This window comes from Palaemon carinicauda, chromosome 3 (assembly GCF_036898095.1).
Source record: "Palaemon carinicauda isolate YSFRI2023 chromosome 3, ASM3689809v2, whole genome shotgun sequence".
Classification (NCBI taxonomy): Eukaryota; Metazoa; Arthropoda; class Malacostraca; order Decapoda; family Palaemonidae; genus Palaemon; species Palaemon carinicauda.
In genome coordinates this window covers 161,302,998-161,325,497 of record NC_090727.1, presented here as the reverse complement: position 1 = coordinate 161,325,497, position 22,500 = coordinate 161,302,998, and the positions used below count along the sequence as shown (strand labels likewise).

Sequence of the window (22,500 nt, the reverse complement as noted above, 5' to 3'; positions counted from 1 at the left end):
TAGCAACAATCCTCAATTTTAGAAGGCTAACTCGATTGAGTTGTTGCCATTTGGGTTATCATTGTGTGTTTGTCAGTCAAAATTAAACTTAGGTTTAATTTTAAGCTAAGTTTAGGTAGTTTCAGTAGGGCAGCATATGTAAGATTATGTTACCAGTTAGTTTAATTAAGTAGTGATATAATTTTTTATTTCTATTTTAATACGTGAACCGTATGTATTTCAAACTAGTTTTGTGTTTTATTCGGGGTGTATGTATGATAGCGGCCACCTGTATGTATCATTATGGCTAACTTAGAATATGACAGTGTAAGGGGGTCGCCCGGGGGGCCGTTAGCCCCGCCGTTAGGGAAGTAGGTAAGGACATGGCTTGTAGGTTAGGTTAGGGGGAAAGTTTAGGTAGTTAATGTCCATTTTTCATTCACACGGTAGGAACTGGTCGCTGATATACAAGTACAGTATTTTTCTATATAATATTGCAGAAAATATTCACATTTATTATATACTTTATGCATCATAGTTCATATGAGATATATTTTATTATTTTATTTTATGTATGCTGTTAAGGCATTTAGCCTAGTATAATACAACTGTATGGTAGTGGTTTTTTGACAGTCATGTAGCAAATGTTTTCCCTAGTTTTCATTTTTTTTCAATATTTACCATAAATTTTTATGTTCATTGCTGGTTTTGTTTTGTTATCTACTTTCTTGTTGTCTTTCTATTATAGTATTATAAAATTTTCCTGTCAAATAAATAATAGCAGGAAAACAGTCATGTGGCTAGATTTTATAAACAAGGCATTCTTTTTATGACCGTAAATTTTTCTATCTCGGATTTCCCAAATAGTAAGACAGATACTGTGTAGCGTAATTTGTTGCAAACTGCATGCCAAAATGAAATTCATAAGTTTCTTAACTAAAATGTATGACAAGTTCAAATGAATTTCATTGTGCTTTGTGTTGATCAGGATGAATTCTGAGGGTAATCATTTCAGTGTAGTAAACAAGTTAAGTAGCATAACAAAAATAGAACTCTTTGTCCTTTAGTAGGGCTAAGATTCTGGTGAATGCTGGAAACAGTCTGTGAAAGTTTATCGAGGTTGTGACAACCGCCACCAGTGTGATTTGATAATATGGATCTGTTAACATTCTTGGCCTTCAATTCTGATTCTGGACATAGGCATGTTCTCAGTATTCTCCATCTGGCCTGAAGTTTATTCACTATCCCATAAAGTATTTGTGTGAATCAACTTACCAAAGGGCAAACTTGTCTTTAACTCTGGGACTCATATTCTTGGTAATGACCTCGACTTTTCTTCATAGGGAAAATAAACCTCTTGGACGAGAGCGCACTCCGATCTTGAGAAGCAGAATTTTCATTGTCTCAACACGCATCTGCTCGTTTTGACCAGAGCACCCGAACTCTTTGAGGCATGTACTTGCTCCCCAGTAAAGTCTCATGACAGTTCTCTTATGGGAGTAGAATAAGTCGGTGTCAGGGCAAACAAGTTTTCCTTTTCGAAGGAAGACATACTAAGGTACTGTATTCCAAGTGTGCAGGTTTTGGACTTATATTCTGGGGGTAATCATTTCAATGCAATAAAGAAGTAGAACTGTTTAGGTAATTTAATGTATGATTCTGATCCATATAGGCAACCAGCCATCATCAGTGTCGTGGGTGGTTGTGGGAGTTACACCTTTGTTGTTCTTGCATATGGGGCAAAAGGTCCAGGTGATATTTCAGTGTCTGAATTAGGCTTGGTTTTATTTGAAAGTTATTTTTTGAAATTGTCTATGCAAACCTATGCTGTTTTTCATAGCATTTGTATGTTATAAAGTTTTTATAGAAGATATTAATACTGTATATCTAAAGGATACAAGGCACGTACAATTAATTGATTCATGCAGCCTTCTAGAATTTTGGGACAGGGTTCTTGACATTTTTCAAGACCTAGGGGCCTTGATAAATCGAGAAAAGTATCCCCACCTCTACTCAGAGGTCGAGTTACTTGGGAATGGATTTAGACACTTCAGAAGAAAGTCCCCCCTCTCAGAACAATTTTTGCAGATGCAAGAGGTAGCTCTCCCTTTCCTGTGTCAGTCTCACTGGCCAGCACCTTAATAGCAGATTCTTCTTGGCCACCTGACATCTATAGATCATTGGGTTCCCGGAGGCAAACTCTGCTTACAATCACTGCAATGGCAGCTGAGGTCATTGTGGTGGTTTCAACATCAGGATGATCCTCTAACCTTAGTTCACATTGGAGAAAGCTCTGGGAAGATCTCAGATGGTGGTTGTAGGAAAAGTTCCTTAAAAGGATTGTCGACTCTCAATTCCCCCTCTGGAGTTGCATCTTTTCTTCACAGATGGATCCAAGGAAGCTTTGGGGCTTCATCTAAGCCATCACATGATATCAAGAGCTTGGTCAGATCAAGACTGCCTAGCAGACATCAACATGATAAAAATGAAGGCTGCTTGGCTGGCCCTTCAGGAATTTTGCCCTCTACTAAAAGGCTGCCTCCTTGGTGTCCTATACTGTACTCTCAAGCAAAGAGGAACGATCTCCCTCAAATTTTGTCATCTAGCTGTACGGGACCTTAAGTGGACAAAAGCCAACTCTATAGTGCTCCTGGTTCATTTCATCCGAGGGAAGAAAAACATGATAGCGGACAAACTGAGCAGGAGTACAAAGACCGTTAGGACAGAATGGTCTTTGTGTCATCGGATAGAGATAGGGTTCCTGACTATGGGGTTCCCCACCGATAGACCTGTTTGTGACGGCCCTAAACAAGAAGTTATCAATCTATTGCTCCCCAGTGCCAGATCCAGCTGCCTACAGGTAAACTACCTGCCGGTTGTTTACATCCTTTTTAAAAGTTTTAAATTGCCATATTCCAGCTTTGCTGTTATCAAAGAACTTAGGTTTGTTTAGTTAAGAAAAATACAAATCACTTTAAATGTGTCTAGAATTTGATTAGAACAAAGGAAGATTAAATGTTCCAAGTTCATAATAGGAATAAGGTGGTAAGCATGTAACATCAATTGAAATTCTAATATCAGCAAAAATAAAAAAACATACATTACAAATTTTTGTCTTGATTTTTGCTGATAAGATTATCTTCTAGTTTTTATACTTATATGAAAATGATTATGATCAAGTGGCAGAAATGTAATGTGGTGCTTAAATATATGGTATAAATTGGTTGCCCTTTTAGAAATTCTGTAATATATCCATAAAATATTTTGAACTTAAAATAAGAGAAAATATCTGTTGCATAACATTGGGAAATAGGCATGACTTATTTCTAAATTTACATTGACTCTAGTATACAATTATTATACTGTATGTGCATTCAACAAACGGACTTTCTAACATTGAATTTTGTAATTTTTTCAGGTTCCTGTTGCTTCTAAGCTTTGCACGTCTTGCAGCCATCAGTTTTTTGAAGAACGAAGAAAGTCTACAGCTTCTAATCCGTCGGAAGCTGAAGACGGGGAAGATTTGTCATTGCGTGATATGAAACCTGCTAGAGGTATAGGTGCTGGGAATGGTAGTGGAATAATGGCTTTGGCTTCAGGGAAAGATTTGTCTGCACCTGAAGGCAAGAGAAGAAGTGAAAGAGTTAAGCGTGAAAAACCCAATTTTTATGATGCCCTGGAGTATGAAAATCAGATGCGAAAGGTAAGTGTTATCTACTGAGATATTAGAAAATTCTCTCTCTCTCTCTCTCTCTCTCTCTCTCTCTCTCTCTCTCTCTCTCTCTCTCTCTCTCTCTCTCTCTCTCTCTCTCTCTCTCTCTCTCTCTCTCTCTCTCTCTGTCTGTGTGTGTGTGTGTGTGTGTGTGTGTGTGTGTGTGTGTGTGTGTGTGTGTGTGTGTGTCATAAATGGCCACCTAGACTAGATGACAATATAAGCTGAGGTGTACTCGAGAAAAGTCTAATCACGCACCATGTAAAAACATTTTTTGATAATGATGGCAGAGAAATTGTTCCACCAAATTAGCAAGGCTAGGGTACCAATGGTGATAATAGGCTGAGGATAAGCTTCCATTGAGAGTGGAAGTCAGGCTAGCTTCAGGCAGCGTACTGTTTATTAAAGGTTTAGAAAAATATAAGTTTTGACTGTGTTTGTTGGTTCAGGCTCTGCAGAAAACAACTTGAGCAATAATTTTTTATAAGAATATTATGTGGAAGTAAACCCAAGAATTAAACCTCACATTAGGTGGCAATCAAATTCATTCCAAGATAGGGTAAAATTTTAGGATCTGATATGTAATACTGTACTCACCTCAATTGGAAAGTTCATGTATCTTGCATCAAATCCAGTTCTAATAATGATGCTCCAAACCTTATGAAAAAGTTGTCGAATACAATATGGGGTGCAAAGAGATCAAATTTACCGATGAACTATGAAGCATTAACGTTTTCGAGAAAAGATTATGGTAGTTCAATAAATGGATCAGGATCTGAAGCTACTTTGAAGTTTTTACATCCAATACACAAGCAAGGTCTAAGGTTCTGTAGTGGACCCTTGTCCCTACATTGAGATTTTGTAACTTTGCAAAGTGCATTAAAGGTTCTATCTACTAATTCTCCAACAAAGAAGCTATTTAACCTCGGTGACTTTCATAAACAGTCACGAACCACCATTCCCAATAAGAGCAAAGAGGTTACAATCTACAAACATCATCGTGAACCTTATTCAACCTTTACTCTTTCCTCCAGCTTGTACCTTAAAAAAACCAAAAGTTTGCTCTCTTTATTATTATTATTACTATCCAAGCTACAACCCTAATTGGAAAAGCAAGATGCTATAAGCCCAGGGGCTCCAATAGGGAAAAATAGCCCAGGGAGGAAAGGAAATAAGGAAATAAATAACTGAAGAGAACAAATTAACAATAAACCATTCTAAAAAAAGTAATGTCAAAAGAGATATGTCATATATAAACTATTAACAACGTCAAAAACAAATATGTCATATATAAACTATAAAAAGACTCATGTCCGCCTGGTCAACAAAAAAGCATTTGCTCCAACTTTGAACTTTTGAAGTTCTACTGATTCAACAACCCGATTAGGAAGATCATTCCACAACTTGGTAACAGCTGGAATAAAACTTCTAGAGTACTGCGTAGTATTGAGTCTTATGATGGAGAAGGCCAGGCTATTAGAATTAACTGCCTGCCTAGCATTACGAACAGGATAGAATTATCCAGGGAGATCTGAATGTAAAGGATGGTCAGAGTTATGAAAAATCTTATGCAACATGCATGATGAACTAATTGAACGACGGTGCCAGAGAATATCTAGATCAGGAATAAGAAATTTAATAGACCGTAAGTTTCTGTCCAACAAATTAAGATGAGAATCAGCAGCTGAACACCAGACAGGAGAACAATACTCAAAACAAGGTAGAATAAAAGAATTAAAACACTTCTTCAGAATAGATTGATCACCGAATATCTTAAAAGACTTTCTCAATAAGCCCAATTTTTTTGTGCAATTGAAGAAGACACAGACCTTATATGTTTCTCAAAAGTAAATTTGCTGTCGAGAATCACACCTAAAATTTTGAAAGTCGTACAAATTTAAAGAAACATTATCAATACTGAGATCCGGATGTTGAGGAGCCACCGTCCTTGACCTACTTACAATCATACTTTGAGTTTTGTTAGGATTCAACTTCATACCCCATGATTTGCACCATGCACTAATTTTAGCTAAATCTCTATTAAGGGATTCACCAACCCCAGATCTACACTCAGGGGATGGAATTGATGCAAAGAGAGTAGCATCATCTGCATATGCAACAAGCTTATTTTCTAGGCCAAACCACATGTCATGTGTATTTAGTATGAAGTAATGGGCCAAGAACACTACCCTGTGGAACCCTATACTCACTATGGTGCCCATCAACAACAACTCTTTGAGATTTACTACTTGAAAAATCAATAATAATGCTAAGAAACGACCCACCCACTCCCAACTGTTTCAGTTTGAAAACAAGGGCCTCATGATTAACATGGTCAAAGGCAGCACTAAAATCAAGGCCAATCATACGAACTTCCCAACCACAATCAAGGGATTTCTGTACTGCATTGGAGATTGTAAGAAGGGCATCACATGCTCCAAGGACTTTACGAAAACCAAATTGCAAACTAGGGAATAGATGATTACCTTCAGCAAACCTATTAAGACGTTCAAAAACTTTAGATAATATGGGAGTTATGGAAATTGGGCGGTAATCAGTGGGACTTGAGCTACCACAAACACATTTACATAGAGGAGTAACATTACCAATTCTCCAACAAGTGCTAAAAGCTCCTCTTCTTGCTAACTTGCGCAAAATAACAGATAACTTTGGAGCTAAGAAATCTGCTGTCTTTATAAAAAACAAAGGAAAAATACCATTTGGGTCTACACCTCCATAAGCATCAAGGTCCATCAACAGAGCTTTAATCTCACGAGATCGAAAAGCTAAACTAGTTAGTTTAGCCTCAGGAAAACAGGAATGAGGAAGTTCAAGTTTTTCATTACTCTGTTTACTGTCAAAAACATCAGCCAAAAGGGTTGCCTTTTCCTTTGGACAGTGAGTGACTGAGCCATCTGGTTTAAGTAAAGGAGGATATATAATTATACTCCTTGTCACCCTAAACAACATGCATATTCAATGGTAAGGACCTCACTATGCTAGTCTAAATCTTCAATGGGTGCTGGCTGTGCTGAAGTGTCCTCAAACAAAATTAGTTGGCTCTTATTACCCAGTGAAACATCAGTATTTACCTCCGAATTATCATCCATAATATTAGCAATTGAGATATTAAAGATAGAGGAAATTATAAGTTTATGATTTATACAGATTCAAGAAGTGCCATAGAGAAGCCCTGAAGGGTTACACTCATAAGAATAAATTGGTTTTTAAAATAAAAGAGCTCCTTGATAAGTTTTACTCCACTGGGTAAATATAGAAATATGTGGGATTCCTGCCCATGTTAGGGTTATGGGTAATGAAAAAGCAGATGCTGCAGCTAAATCTTCAATCAATTTACCAAACTAAGTATTTATACTACCTGTAAAAGATTATGTAACCCACTTGAAGCATTTCATAGCTACAAAATGGCAAGGTCAGTGGAATTATGAATCTGATAGTAATAAATTACAAGTAATAAATTATCATTGCAAAGAGAAAGGAAGACAAGTAATTTTAGCCAGGTTGCACATATGTCACACAAAACTTACATATGATATTTGATGTCCACACCTTGTGAAACAGTACCCATGTGCAATGAGTGTGACTGTATTTTAACCATAATACATTTTTTATCAATTTTAAAGTTTTTAAAAGAGAAAGAGACTTATGTTCTGTTGAGAACATTTTTATTTCTTTGTTTAGCATTTTAACTTTTTTAAGAAACATAGGTTTAGATTACTATTTATCACAGATCTAATTTATTCAGACATGTTAGTTCCTTTGGTCTCTTTAACCTCACCATCCTTATGAGCTAAGGTGGGGGTGTTTGGGGGAGCCTATAGGTCTACCTGCTGAGTCATCAGCAGCCATTATCTAGCCTTTCCTGGTCCTAGATTAGGTGGGGGGGGGCCTTGGGCACTGATATGATAAATGGTCAGTCTCTTGGCCATTGCCCTGTTTGTTAGGTCACTGTCCCTCGCCTCTGCCATTCATGAGCGGTCTATAAACCAAGTTGTAGGTTGCTTCTATATAAAAATTTATTTTTATCCTATATTTCTATATATGTAATTTACTTTTTATTATGAGCCCTAATATAAGTATTTTTATCTTCTGTATTTAATCGGGTCAGCTCTGTAAGAGTCGAACTTGACTCATTGGGCTGGTTAATCTCCTCCCTTTTTAATAAAAAAAAAAAACTCAATCATAAGACATGAATTTGGGTGTAGCTTTTGGAGCATATGACTGATACTCTTTTTCATTAGTTGGTAGTTGACCAGCTGGGACACAAGACATTTGGATGTTCAAATTTGATCTCCTGGAACAAATTTCTCTGTTGCATATTTATTTATTCCAGTCTTTTCCTGTCATATTTTATTCTTAAGAGCTTGCTAGTCATTCTGTTGCATTTATGAGAATGTGTAAATTATGAATAATGATACCTTGAGTAAAGATTAGAATAGTGAGCACCTTTCTCTTCCAACCTTATGAGTGATACTAAACTTCCTTTCTTAAACATGTCATTCTTAAAGATGTCATTCCCTTTTATGAACCAGACCATTGCTCTCTTGATTAGAGCTAGATAATCTATTTTCAACGTTTATGTCAGTTTATTTCTAATGTAAAATGTTAGTAAATATTAATATTCTCATGTTTATATATATATATATATATATATATATATATATATATATATATATATATATATATATATATATATATTTATATTTATATATATACATATATACACATATATATATATCAGATTGATGTGTAGGTAGTAAGTATCCTTCCCTTGTGTGTTTCAGGCACGGAAAGAAAGGCAAAAAGAAGAGCCTCCAAATCCTACAGGTAGAGTAAAAAGGGAAAGGAAGGTGAAGAACAACTCTGAGCCGGTTAGTGTTGCTTTGTACAGGTCCAGCAAGGTTAGTGATATTTCTGGTTATGGAGAGCGGAGGGCACGTCCCAAAGAAAGAAGTCTCCAGAGAACAGAGATATACTTTTGCTGAATTTGGTGTTGTAAGATGTAGTAGATAAGAAAATGCTATGTTATAGAGGTTGACTATGGCATCATGGAACCTCTCAGTCAATATTGCACTGCAGGTGAAGATTCTATTTCTTGCAAACATGGAAAATGCACAATGCATTGCTCTCATTTCTCTGCAAACGTATTTGACAAGACGGTCTTGAACCAAACATTTTCCCTTAGATTACTCTTTTATTTTTATGTCTTTTACCCTATTTATTTGTTTTTCATGCACCTTATTTTAACTGTCATACCTATTGAATACTCAACTGTCCCCATCAATCTTTGGGACCATCCCTCCTCTCACTTTATTTTTTCCTAGATTTATATGTACAGTTTTGTTTACTTTTTATTTATTTTTCTCCCTAAATATTATATTTTGAAGGTTAGAAATGGTTTTTTAGCCTTTTTTTAAGTACTGTGTATGTAGACAGTAGTTTTAGTGTATTGTAGAGTTGCATCCTGTATTGTGTATTTCTACCACAGTTGTTAGCTAATATTAGTTGACCTGAATGGAAATGATTTGAGGCGTTTTTATTTTATCGTAACTTGATGTTCAACAATTATTGCTCATTTAAGGTTATTCCAAAAGTTTGAATCTAACCAAATATGTGCATTTGATATGGGAAATTCTTTTTGATTTATGTTGAATACTCATACCACAGCACTCAAGTATGTAATGTAAGATGTGTAAATTAAACTGGATAAAACAGAATTATGTGTAAAAAAATCAGTAATACAAGGAGTTTGTAGCTTATCTAATCGCTTAACGAGTACTTTACCTGACAAAATTAATCGACAGAAATATATTTGTCATTATTTGATATGGAATTTTCCTTTTAAGAGTAAAGAAATGGTGATCTACTTCCTTTCATCAGCTCCCTTGAATTGGATGCGTTGACTGTGCGATCAGATTAAATTACTCATACTATGTTAGTGCTCAAAATACCTCTTTCCTCTCTATTTGACGTACTAGACTTTTAAAGTATGATAGTACTCGAGTTAAAATTCTTTGGTTCCATGTAAAATATGCTAATTATTCTCCTGTAAAAACTTCTACTTCTTCAGCTTCCTCTTCCAAACTCAGACTCAAATCTATTGTTTTACATTTCATTTCTTTATTAATAGAAGTATTTTGAATTCCGGAAAGCCCAAGCTCTTAGACTACATAATGTATTTCTGATGCGTGTGGCTCTGAAATGCCGTACTTCACTGAATATCCTTCATCATTAATAATTTATGAGATTACTTCTATCCATTTTAAGAAAGATTTAATATAATAATCTTGACCATTTCTGGTTTCATTCCTTTTTATTATTTATATTACTAGTGTATCTGCAACCCTAGTAGGCTGTTACAATCGTAAGGACTCCAACTGGAAAGGGAAATAGATAAACTTTCAGAAATAAAGAACATAATCTATTTTAAGTTCAGTAACAACGTTAAAATAGACGCCACATTATTATTATAACTAGTTAAGCTACAACCCTAGTTGGAAAAGCAGGTTGCTATAAGCCCAATGGGGAAAATAGTCTAGTGAGGAAAGGAAGTAAATGAACTACATGAGAAATAATGAGTACAGTATAAAATATCTTGATCAGTAACAACGTTTAAATAGAGCTGTCAATAGAAACTATGAAGAGACTTGTCAGCCTGTCCATCATAAAAACAATACTGCAAGTTTGAACTTGGGAAGTTCCACAGATTCACCTTCCCAATTGGTAAGAGCAATGGTAAGAGCAACGGGGAAATAAAACTTATGGAATACATTACTGTATGGAGAAGGCATGACTGTTGAAATTAACTGTATACCTAGTACTGTACCACATGCAAGATGTAGCAGTCTGGGATATATTTATAAGCAATCATGAACCACCATTCCCCATAAAAGCAATTAGGCTGTTACAATCTACAAATTTCAGAATGAACCTTATTCAACCGTCTTTCTTTCCTCCACCTTGGAACAAACTTTTTCATCTTTTTTATTTTATCAAAAAAGAAAAAAAAATTAGCTATACTCAGTCACCATAAACAACATGTCTTGGAACATATTCAAAGAAAAGGAACTTGTGGTACACAGTACTATTGTATGTAATGGCTGAATATTCAGATGGATATTCCACAATCTGGTCACAGCTAAAGGCAAGTGCAGTGTCTCTAATATTGACATATAGTCCATAAATATTACAATACTGTATTGTATTATTGTCATTATTATTATTACTTGCTAAACTACAACCCTAGTTGGAAAAGCAGGACACTATAAGCCCAAGAACAGGGAAAATAGCTCAGTGAAAAAAAGAAAGAAGGAAATTACATAAGAAGTTTTAGAACAATAACTTTAAAATAAATCTTCAAAATAACAAGAGGAAGTGAAAGAAGAGAGAATAGTGTGCCTGAGTGTACCCTCAAGTAAGAGAACTCTAACCCAAGTCAGTGAAAAACCATGGTACAGAAGCTATGGCACTACCCAAGACTAGAGAATATGATTTAAATTTGGCTTTTCCTTCTAGAAGAGTTACTTACCACAGCTAAAGAGTCTATTCTACCCTTACCAAGAGGAAAGTAGCCACTGAACAACTACAGTGTAGTAGTTAACCCCTTGAGCAAAGAAGAATTGTTTGGTAATCTCAGTGGTTAGGAGTATGAGGACAGAGGAGAATATGGAAAGAATAGGCCAGGCTATTTGGTGTATGGGTAGGCAATGGAGAAAGGAGCCATAACCAGAGAGAGGGATTCAATGTAATATTGTCTTGCCAATCAAAGGACCCAATAACTCACCAGCGGTACATGTACTACTAAGTGGGTGGCTAGTGCCCTGGCCAACCTACGACACTGGCGGAGTCCACATGATGGACGAGTCATGAGTTTTGCTCATTATTTCCGGACAAGACAAGAAAATAAAGCAATTAAATTTCATCACTCTTGAAAAAACACTTCTTAATAATGATATAAAAACAGTATATGGAGAAAATAAGAATGCAACTCAAAATAAAGACTAAATGTCAGATAGGATTGGTCAACATGACGGGCTGACGCCCTGCAAGATTTAATTTGATAAAGGAAAAGATGGGAGAAAAGTTAACCTTTTGATAAATCACCTGGCATCCATGGCCCTTCCATTAAGCTTGCCCTACACACTTTAATAAACAGACGAAGAAAAAATATATAAATAGTTTGCCTGAGTATATTCCCAAGCAAGAGAACAATGGTTTGAATTTGGAGTGTCCTTAGAAGACCTGCTTACCATAACAAAGTAGAAGGTAACCACTGAACAATTACAGTAGTTAACTGCTTGAGTGAAGGAATTTTGATTTACATTGTGGTGTCAGGCTTATGAGGAAAGAGAATGTATGTATAAAGAAAAGGCAAGAATTCGGTATAGGCAAAATGATCTGTTATCAGAGGGATCCAGTGTTGTACGATTTTCTTATGGAAGAGTTGCACTTTATGAACTGGGAGCTATCCAGAAAGCTTAAAACATTCAGGTCAAGTGAAAACAAATTTCATCTTCATAAGAACCTCATCCTCCTATTGTAAAATTTCCAATACATAGACTACAGTATTCTACAAACCCGAATTTCACATTATGTATTGGAATTTGGCTTCAATTACTGTAATAGACAGCATAGGTGAAAAGTGCTCTGGAAAATTTTTTTGTTCTAGAAATACGTGCAACTGATGAAATAATTGTGATGCTTGTTTGGTGGGGGGGTTACACTGCTGTGACCACCACTGTTTCAAGCAGTTCCGTTAATATTTGATACAATAAAGTCTTCAGAAAATTATTAATGACATTTTCAAAATAATGTTGATAAATTATGAAATTGTTGATGTGATCGGTAATAGTAGTGCTAAAGTTTCCCCAAAGAATTGAACATATATTTTAGGGGGGTCTTATTTTTGTTATGCATTAAAATGTTGCCTCAAGGAACTTTCAAGTAAAAAGAATTCGCTTTTCCAAAAACATATGTTACAGTTATCACACAAGAAATTTTTAGTTCTTACCATATATAATCCATATTACACAGTATTTCATCTATTGCTATTATTGGAGAACTTGTCTTTACTATCATTCAAGTTTAATTGTAATCTCTACCATTGTGTTTCAGTGGTGATAAATAATCCATTATTGTTGACAAACATGGACTTATGTACTACTTTGGTTACCGGTATATATTTTCTTTTAACTAAAGTTTTCTGTATTCTATAAATCTGCATAACTTTGTTGATCCATTTCCATGTTCATTAAAGACATGAATTTTTAATAGTTTTGGGTTGATATAGGTGGCACTTCATTACAGTCATTATAGGTCCAACTTTGAGTTTGTGGAGGCCTTTTTGGTAACCTCCTTGACTGGTGATCGCCAGACTGTGGTTTGACTCCCGCTTAAACTCGTTAGTTCCTTTAGTCATTGCAACCTCACCATCCTTGTGAGCTAAGGATAGGCCGTTGCTTTTAGGTTTATCTGCTGAGTAGTCAGCAGCCATTGCCTGGCCTTCCTTGGTCCTAGCTTGGGTGGAGAGGGGTCTTGGGTGCTGATCATATGTATGTATGGTCAGTCTCCTTGGGCATTGTCCTGCTAGCTAGGGCAATAACCTTTAAACACCCACAATTCGTCCCTTCTTTCTTCTGTCCTGCTGTCCAATCTTTCTTGATCAAAAGTGCTAATGTAGGTTTTCTTTCGTATAAACCTTTGTGACGAATGGCTTCCTTAACCTCATTTCTGTCTTTATGATCTAAATTCCAGACCTCTTTTCCTCTTCAAAAAGTTTAGTAATATATTTTGTATCTTTTTTTTTCTCCAAATTACTTAAGCTTTGAAAATTAAAGTTTCATTTTGAGTCTTGAAAAAGATTACTGGGGATAACTATCACATTTAAATAAACTTGCCGGAGAAATGTACTGAGGAAGTTTATCTTGATATGAAAAATTTTATCAAATAAATACTAAGTAATGAAGTTATGTTGCTGACTTCCTTGAGGTTTAAATTACAAGAGTAAATGTTTATATGGGGAAAAGCCAAAATGACAGTTGAACAATTCTTAAGCCTGGTAGAATTTTTATTTCTAAAATTTATGAAATTTAAGTTAACAAGGCAAGGCAAATTTGCAAAAGTGATTTCCATTCGTCTATACTGTTTAAAATTACTTTTGTTCCTATGCAAAACAAATTGTCATTTAAAAGGGGTTTGCTCTAGCCTGAGCTGAAAAGGGTCGATGAAGAATTATCAAGGATCTGACAGCCACTACGGTAGCTACTTACCATCAGAGCTTTTGGTAGACATGCTCTGGATTGTACTTATGCACGCCGTTGTACCAATGGCCACTCCGCTGTTTGGACGTGTGTTGAACAACTAACCTTTGAAATGTTTTTTCTTGGTGTTAATTTTTTTTTTTTTTTTTTTTTTTTTCTCCAGTGTTAGTGAAAAGAAAGTTTGTGTGATGAGGAATTATCTGGGTGTAGATGGTCATTTTTGTGGAGAGTACATGACCCATTTAGACATCGATCCTCACAGTTTGTGTCTGGCGTGTATGAAACATTGCTGCATGTCAGATTCTCTTCCCTGTGGAAGAAATTTCAAGGTAGAAAGAAAAGACCTCTAAATGGGATCGTTCTTCTTTGATGGCTTTGAAGGGAAATAGTAAACTGTCAATATCGCCTGAAATTCTCCTTCCTGCTCCCTGCTCCTTTTTTGAGTCTTTCACAGGATGAGACACCAAAGTGTCGCCTTCACCTCCCAATTTAGCCACATAAGATCAGCTTTTTTTTTTAAACTGGTTAGGGCTCATTTATAGAGTTTTCTGGCAATTCTCTACGAGAATTGTCAATACAGTCAATGAATGCCTCACTTGAGCACTCGCCTTTACATGTGCCATCATCAGCCAGGAGGCCTGCACTTCCCCTTACACCTCGTTCTTGTGTTCTTTACGCTATTGGTTGACAGGATTCTACGAAGGCTAAGGGTAAAGATACAGGCGAACAACAAGATCCACCAACCGAAATGTAATAGCAACATGGGGTTGTGGAAGATGGGTGGCGCGTCTTCCAACCCACAAGATAATGAGCTTAATCTTTGTCTGCATTTCCACAATTCCTTGGAGGAAGATTTGTGGAAAAAGTGGAGAGTTTAACCCAGTACTTTTCCGGTCTGTGGACACAGAACATGATTCATGTTAACATCTATCTTGTAAGGGGGCTCTGAGTCTTAACATCTTTGTTGTAGCAGTAACAAAGCATTGGTTGGCCATGTGCAACACATTACTCCTCACAGCCCTGTTTATTCCAGGGGAATAGCATGGTTGCAGACAATCTTGAGTCGCCTGGGATGCATAGCTGGCTGAGAGAGGTCTTTGAAACCTTTGGTGATGATGAAACTCTTGGCTTTGTGGGGTTTCTTGGTCATTAGTACTGTATGTTCGCCACACACTTGAAGAAGCTGGAGGTGTTCTGCTCACCAGTTCCTGATCCATCAGTATTGATGGACATTTATGCATTCTCCCATTCTGTCTGATGAGTCCTCAACAAGTTATGGTTATCTCTGGACCTTTAAGTAATGCTAGTCTCCCAGAGGTGGTCTTGTGTGCAGTGGTACACGACCTTCTCGACATGCTCGTAGAGGTCCCAAGAGGGCTCTCCAATTGGTCCACTCTTTTATGGCAGTTGCACAGTAAAAGGCAACACAGCTTAGTTACTTGCCTATCTCTTCGCAGCTGGAGGTTACCCATTATTTCCTTGGAGAGAAAAGCGTTTTCAAGACCGACTGCAAAGCATGTCCTAGGATACCTCCATAAATCCTCCACTTCACATCAATCTACCAAGTGTTAAGTATTTTGTGATTGGTTTAGTTGACTGAATACTGCTCCACCACTCAAGGCCATTATTCCTGTTATAGCAGACTTTATTTTTCTATGGTAGGAGAAAATTCTGTCAGTTTCCGTGGTGAAAAGCTATCGGTCAGCCTCAAGCTATGTTTTTTTTTTTTTTTTTTTTTTTTTTTTTTTTTTTTTTTTTTTTTTTTTTTTTTTTTTTTTTTTTTCTTTTTTTTGGCTATTGTGAGTAGATCTCTCCTTGTCGTGGGAACTCAGGAAATCAAACCCCTGTCTTGGAGTGGTATCAAGGTTCTGATGTTTCTTGAGGTGTTATCATATGAACCCTTATGCAAGGCTTGTGACAGGGATCTTTACCCTAAGGATGATGTTCTTATTAGCCTTGGCTTCTAAACGAGTGAGTGAACTTCATGGCCCCTCATTTTTTTATATCACAGCTGTCATTTTCCTTTGTACAGTACCTGATAATGTTGCAAAAACAAAAAAAATCAATCAATTAATTTTTGTTTCGACTCCTCTTCCATTTCGTCACTTAGGGAGGCAATTGATAATCTCAATTTGTCTTGTAATGACTATCCATTTATACTTTAAGCTTACTCAACAGTTTCGTTTAACAGTAAATCTTTTTGTAAGCACAGGCAGGAAGATAAAGAAAGTCACTAAGAACACCATCTCCTTTTGGCTTCGCAAGACCATGCTCAAAGCCTATAAGCATCAAGGAGAGTCCTCCTCAAGGATGACTCTTTGAGCTCATGATGTCAGAGTTACTGTCACTTTGGCTTTTTGAAAGAACTATTTGGTGGCCTAAGTTCTTGAAGCTGCTGTTTGGAAGAGAGAAAGCACACTATATTAAGAATTGCACCCAAAGGTCTTCAGACACCTCTTCCATAGGTCCTGTAATAGTGCCTTGCAAGTGGTGTAACGAGCTTTGCTCCACACAGGACAAGTAGCAATAAGTTAGAAGTTGCACTTCATCGTAAAGTTTTTGTGAGAATAAAATGTCTGACCTTTTTTCGATTTGTCGTCATCATCCTCTCACTGAGCCAGTACTATACTGAAGCCGGTCGGACACTCATGCAGGTGAGCTCACCTAGTGACGGGTAATTTCTCTACTGTATGTTGAAGTGTTGTTGTCACGTTCCTCTCGAGGCAGAACGTGGCCTTTTTAACGCAAATCTTAATTATATACAAGATAATGACATAACATGGTAGCCCGTAACTCATTATACCTTGTCACCTCGAGTCATGGAGTGCTAGGACACGATGCTCCATTTCTCCTCTTACCGTACTGTTCAGCTTTGGCCCTTGTTGCCAGCCAGATGGCCAACAGGACTTCTTACCTCCCAAGGTAGATTCCCCTTTTAAATAAAGGTTTGTTTTGCAGAGGAACAAATCACAAAATTTTAATATACAGTACAGTAATTTGTATTTTGCGTAGCTTTACAAACCTAATCATTTAAATTTTACTTCCTGCCACATCCACCCCGCATGTCCTAAACGGTGTTATTATGGCATGATCAGTGCAAGCCAGAGCCTGGTTACCTGATGATGATAATGATACTCTGGTGGAGAGTAGCTATCATAATGGCTGCCAGATCCTCGATAATTCTTCATCGGCCGTCTCTAGCTAATGCTAGAGTTAATCCCTTTTAAATGACTTTCGTTTTTATAGCTAGAAATAAAATAAATTTTTAAATAAAGATATGTTTCATGTCTGTCTCAGCTGTCATGGAGTATGGGAAGAAGTTTGCTAATTTGCTGAAAAAGCATGTATGGTAGAGGCTTTGTACTCTTTCTCTCAAGATTTATTTTCTTTCATTTTTCGTCTTTCAATATTGATACGTTAATATTTGTAGAATTGTCATGCTTGAGTAATGTTGAACTCTATTAATATTATCAAGGGTTTTTTTTCTGTAGTATCATGTTTGGGTTCTTTTACTTTCCTAACATTGTTTTTTTTTTTATTAATAATCTTATTGTCATGTATCTTTTATGGGCATTTCAGGACGATGATGATGATGACGAGCCTCTCAAGGAGAAAAAGAAAAAGAAGAAGAAGAAGAATAACAACAACAACGGAGAAAAGAAAAAGGAGGATGAGGAGATAGATGAAGACATCATGGCTGGGATAACTCCCGAGAAGGAGAAGCAGTATGCAATAGTGCTCTCAGACATCAATTTCAAATTAGGCTTAAATAATCCAAAGTTCATTAAAATCTAAATCTCAATGTCTATTGAAAAGAGTTACATGGTTTGAATCAGTCGAGTGATCTCAACCATTGTCGACAGTTCATTTCATGCGAGACTTCCACAAACCTCAAGAGACATGAGTAAAACGAATCTGTAGAGTGATATTAAATTCAGATACTAGCTATTTCTGAATCAAAAAAGATATAAAACTGCTGTTTAAAATTTGAAGACCAGTGAGTGGAAGATTTATTAGTTTGTGATATAAATCAATTCTAATTTTCTTCAAGTTCTAGTATCTTAACTGCAATTTTAGTATTTTAAGGAATTTGCACATTTTTTATTTTATTTTACAGTAAACGTAGCTAAATTTCTAGCTCTTCTAAAATTTGATACATTGAATCTGTTAAAACTATTATTTTTGGGGGGTTTCGCAAGTATACTTCTCTTGGATGACAGTTTAGGTATGTTCTGTAAGCAGTTTTGAGTCATAAGCATACTGTATATCTATTTAGATGAAAACTTATATGGTAAGGGAAGTTTAGGGAGGTTAAGTAAATTTGAATCAAAAGTACAAAACCTATGTACAGTAAATAGTTTGAAGAAACCAGTACTGTATTTGAGAAAATATTCATTTAATGTATGTGATTGGCATTTTCATACTGAATAGTAAAGAATGAATGGAGTGTGCATTAAGAAAGCCTACAGGCATTTTCATGTCAGTAAAGAATGAATGATTCATGATTGCTTTGAAAGTGTGTACAGAACTTTTTCATTGCTCATTTGTAAATATTCCAAACATTTGAATGTGTGAAATAAACTTCATTTTGTAATTAAGTTGCTTATAAATTCCACTATACAGTAGAATGTAAAAGTTATTTTAACGGTTCAAAGTTAATTGTATTTTCATTTGTTTTTGCAGTGTGGCCTTTGATAACTATGAAGAACAAGCTTTAGCTCATACATCTTATTATGGGTAAATAGTTAGTAGCACATAAGTATTGGACAAAGCATTGGTGTTGAAAAATATCTATGGCTAATCTGTCGCTTGTCAAACTCAGGACTAAAAACTGCCCAGTACTTATAACTTGGAATAGTATTCTTTGCTATTCTCAGAAGACTGAGTAAAGTTAAAAGAAGAAGAAACCTTTGGAGGTAAGTTATCATGATGAAAAGCAAAGGGAAAACTGACTAAAGAGAAAGCAAAGTATGAAGCAATGCTGCAATGAATTGTCACAGCTACATGGCACAAAGTACTGTATATACATACTGTAAAGTTTTCAGCCCTACTAACATACATGACAAATTTGGAAGTAATTTGTATTTTTCCTAATGATACAAACCTGTAGCTGTTTATAAGAGGTATTAGTTTCGGCGAAGCTGAAAGATGAGCCATTAAATTTTCAGTGAGGGTTAACCATCCACCCGCTAGCTAGCGGGAGGGGGTTAGTAACTACCCCGCTCACACCTGGGTTGAGAACCCACTTTGCTTGGAGGTAAGACTGGTGCTGTTGAGCCGAGCCAATCTGTATAAATAGCTACAGGTTTGTATCTTTAGGAAAAATACAAATTACTTCCAAATTTGTCATTTGTTCCATCACTAAATGCAAACCAATGCTATTTATAGGGGATGACTTACCTTTTAGGAAGGTGGAACTCCTTGCCAACTAGCTTTTTGGCTTTCTTGTGGTTTTCCCCTTTATGTGTTTTGCACATAATTGGTGGAGACCCTACACCTTGCTAAAACCATGCTATTTATGGTCTGCGGCCTACACAAGCTGTGCTCATGATACTAGTAATGTGACTGTCTAGGTGAGAGCTCTTCGAAGTCAGTAATCTTCAGATGTTACCAAGATATACCAATACCCCCCTCGTTAGGGGTATGGTGATGCATTAAGTATTGGAACAATACCAGGTTACACAAGTGAACAAAGGTTCATCTGCAGTAGTTGAGGTCAGTTTTGCAGAGGATCGTGGGTGCTGATTCATCTGACACTTGCACACGCCCGCTTCTAGTACCTGCGCCACAGAGCAGTTTCACTTGAATGCCGCTGACGTCATGAGCTCTGGGTCAATGTGTCGGGGGAAGGATCAGGATTCGGTGCCAGGTCAATGACCTTGCGAATCCAAGCAGAGATTTTGTTCATGATCTTCCCGGTGCTGGCACTCAGGGGGGCGAGCTGGAGATGTCCTTTTGAGGTAATACTTGGAAACTCCTTACTGGGCATTTTAACAGTTGTTCTGGGTCAACGGTTACAGAACTGAGACTATCCAGAAGGAATCGAATGTAGGATCCGCTACCCCCAGATTTTGAGTCTTTGCAATAAACTTGGAAACAGAGGTGAGGATTACCTCTACCCTTCCCATTAAATGGGCGATGTCATACGAGAGACCATGAAGTTCACTAACTCTTTTGGCCAAAGCGAGTAGGAACAAAGTCTTCAAAGTGAGGTGGCAATCTGTTGCCTGGCATAATGGTTTGTAGGGGGGACCCTTCAGAGACTGAAGAACCCGAACCATGTTACCAGAAGGTCTCGCTTCCAACTGGAGACAAGTAAGCTCATAACTTCATATGAGGAGAGAAAGTTCCAGCAAAGAGGAAATATCTTCTTTCAGCTTAAAGGTAAGACTCGAGGCTGAGCGGTAACCATTTACTGCCAAAACCGAGAAGAGCATTTCCTCTCGTATGTGCACAAGGAACTTCGCTATTACTGGGATAGTGGCATCAATGGGAGAGATACCCCTTCCACAACACCAACCCTAGAAGACCGTCCACTTAGTCTGGTAGACTGACGCAGATGATCGTTGCAGGTGTCCAGCCATCCGCTTAACCCTTTTACCCCCAGGCTCTTTGGAAATTTCCAACCCTTAACCCCCAAGGGGTTATTTTTTTCCCAGCACATTTTGCATTATATTTTTTTTAAATTGCTCCAACAGCCTTAATTTTTGTCATAGAGAGGTCAGGTTGGTCTCATTCTCTTGGAAAATGCCTGAATTTTTTCAAAAAATTATCAAAAATATGAAAAAAAAAATTTTATAGCATTTTTTTGCAAGGACGTTCCGGTACGTCCATGGGGGTAAAGGGATGGGTTTTGTGAAACGTACCAGTACGTCCTTTGGGGGTAAAAGGGTTAACAACCTTTTGCGGAAATCTTCTCTAAGTGAGGTGCTGGATAGTCTCCAGGCGTGAAGTCGTAGTGAAGCTACGGCTTTGTGGAAGATGTTTGCATCTGGCTATTTAAGTAGATCGTGTCATGGAGAGAGCTCTGTTAGGAGCTGCAGAAGGTCCGGGAATCAATCTGCGTGATGCCATAGAGGAGCTATGAGAGTCTTTGAGATTGATGAATGTTCTAGTTTTGTTGAATACTTTTCTGATCAGTCAGAACGGAGGAAAGGCATAAATGTCATTGGTGTCTCACCATGGTTGGAATGCATCTTGCCAGAGAGCCTGCGGATCGTTGACTGGGAAGCAATAAAGCAGGAACCTGAAATTCAGGGATGTCGCTAATAAGTCCACAGTTAGGAAACCCCATAAAGTCAGGACTTAGTTGGCTACTAGATGATCCAAAGACCACTCGTAGCCCATTATCTGAGTCGCTCTGCTCACTGTTCAGGTTGTCTGCGAGCACATTCCTTTTGCCCGGAATGAAGCGTGTTGATAGGGTCACTGAGTTGTCTTCTGTCCATCGTGGTATTTCTACTGCCAGATGGGATAGGGGCTGCAAAAAGGTATTGCCTTGTTTATTGATATAAGTCACTACTGTGGTGTTGTCACTTATCAGCAACACTGATTGACCTGCCAGGAACTATTGAAGGGCCAAGAAGGCTACCTTCATCTCTAGGAGATTTGTGCTGGAACCTTTCAGACTCTGACCATAGGCCTGAGGGTGTGTGGTACAGCATATGGGCACCCCACCCATCTTTTGGTGCATCTGAAAAGAGCCTAAGTCCAGGGGGTGGACGAGAAGGTCGACATTCTTGCGCAGATTTTCGTCTGACACACCATCTGAGGTCCGTCTGTTCTAATCCCATAGGAACTAGAATGGCAGGGGAATCGTTGAACTAATTCTAATTGAACTTTGGCTGCCATTGGAGAGATCGGATCCTGAGGTGGCCATTGGGAACTAGATTTAGCAAGGATGCTAGGTGCCCGAGGAGACAACCACCTCTGGGCCGGGAGTTTTTCTTGTCTGAAGAATGGTCTTGCTACCCTCCTCAGCCTCTTTACCTTGTCTGATGGGAAGACTTTCTGTTGATTGGTGTCTATGATCATACCTAAGAATACCAGTCGTTGAGAGGGAAGCAGTGACAACTTCTCGAGGTTTCCCATGACCCCAAGATCTTGGCAAAGCTTTAAAAGTTTGTCTCAGTGCTGAAGAAGGGTTGCCAATAAGTCTTAGTATCAGCCATTCGTCCAGATATCAAAGGAAACGGATGCCGATTCTGTTAGCCAAAGATGACAAAGGAGAAAACTCATGAAAACCTGAGGTGCTGTGAAAAGACCAAAACACAGCACCTTGAACTGGTATTTTCTATAGTCTAGGATGATCCTTAGATACTTCCTGGAAGATAGATGGATTGGGATCTGGAAATATGCGTCCTTTAGGTCTAGTGTGCACATGAAGTCCTTTGGTCTTACTATATCTGCTGTTTCCAGATGCATTTTTCACGAGAGTTGACAGAAAGAGCCTGGGGAGTCATCGAGGACCTCTTGGAGAGCACCCTTCTCCAACATGGTGTAGACTTTGGCTCGAGGTTCGGCTCCTTT

General features: G+C 37.5%; 1 protein-coding gene across 2 annotated transcripts in view; it reads left to right on the top strand.

Moving 5' to 3' along the window:
• The window catches only part of LOC137638740 (UPF0547 protein C16orf87 homolog), a 19,664-nt gene extending 1,095 nt beyond the window's left edge, over positions 1-18,569 (top strand). Inside the window, exons 2-4 of one of the 2 annotated variants that reach the window (XM_068371082.1) lie at positions 3,398-3,682; positions 8,497-8,583; positions 17,551-18,569. In XM_068371082.1, the coding sequence (XP_068227183.1) occupies positions 3,398-3,682; positions 8,497-8,583; positions 17,551-17,766 (588 nt within the window). In that variant the 3' untranslated portion in view covers positions 17,767-18,569. Of the gene's footprint in view, positions 1-3,397; positions 3,683-8,496; positions 8,614-17,550 lie in introns of both variants that reach the window. The other variant, XM_068371081.1, reaches the window with a different exon arrangement.
• The last annotated feature ends 3,931 nt before the right edge of the window (positions 18,570-22,500 follow it).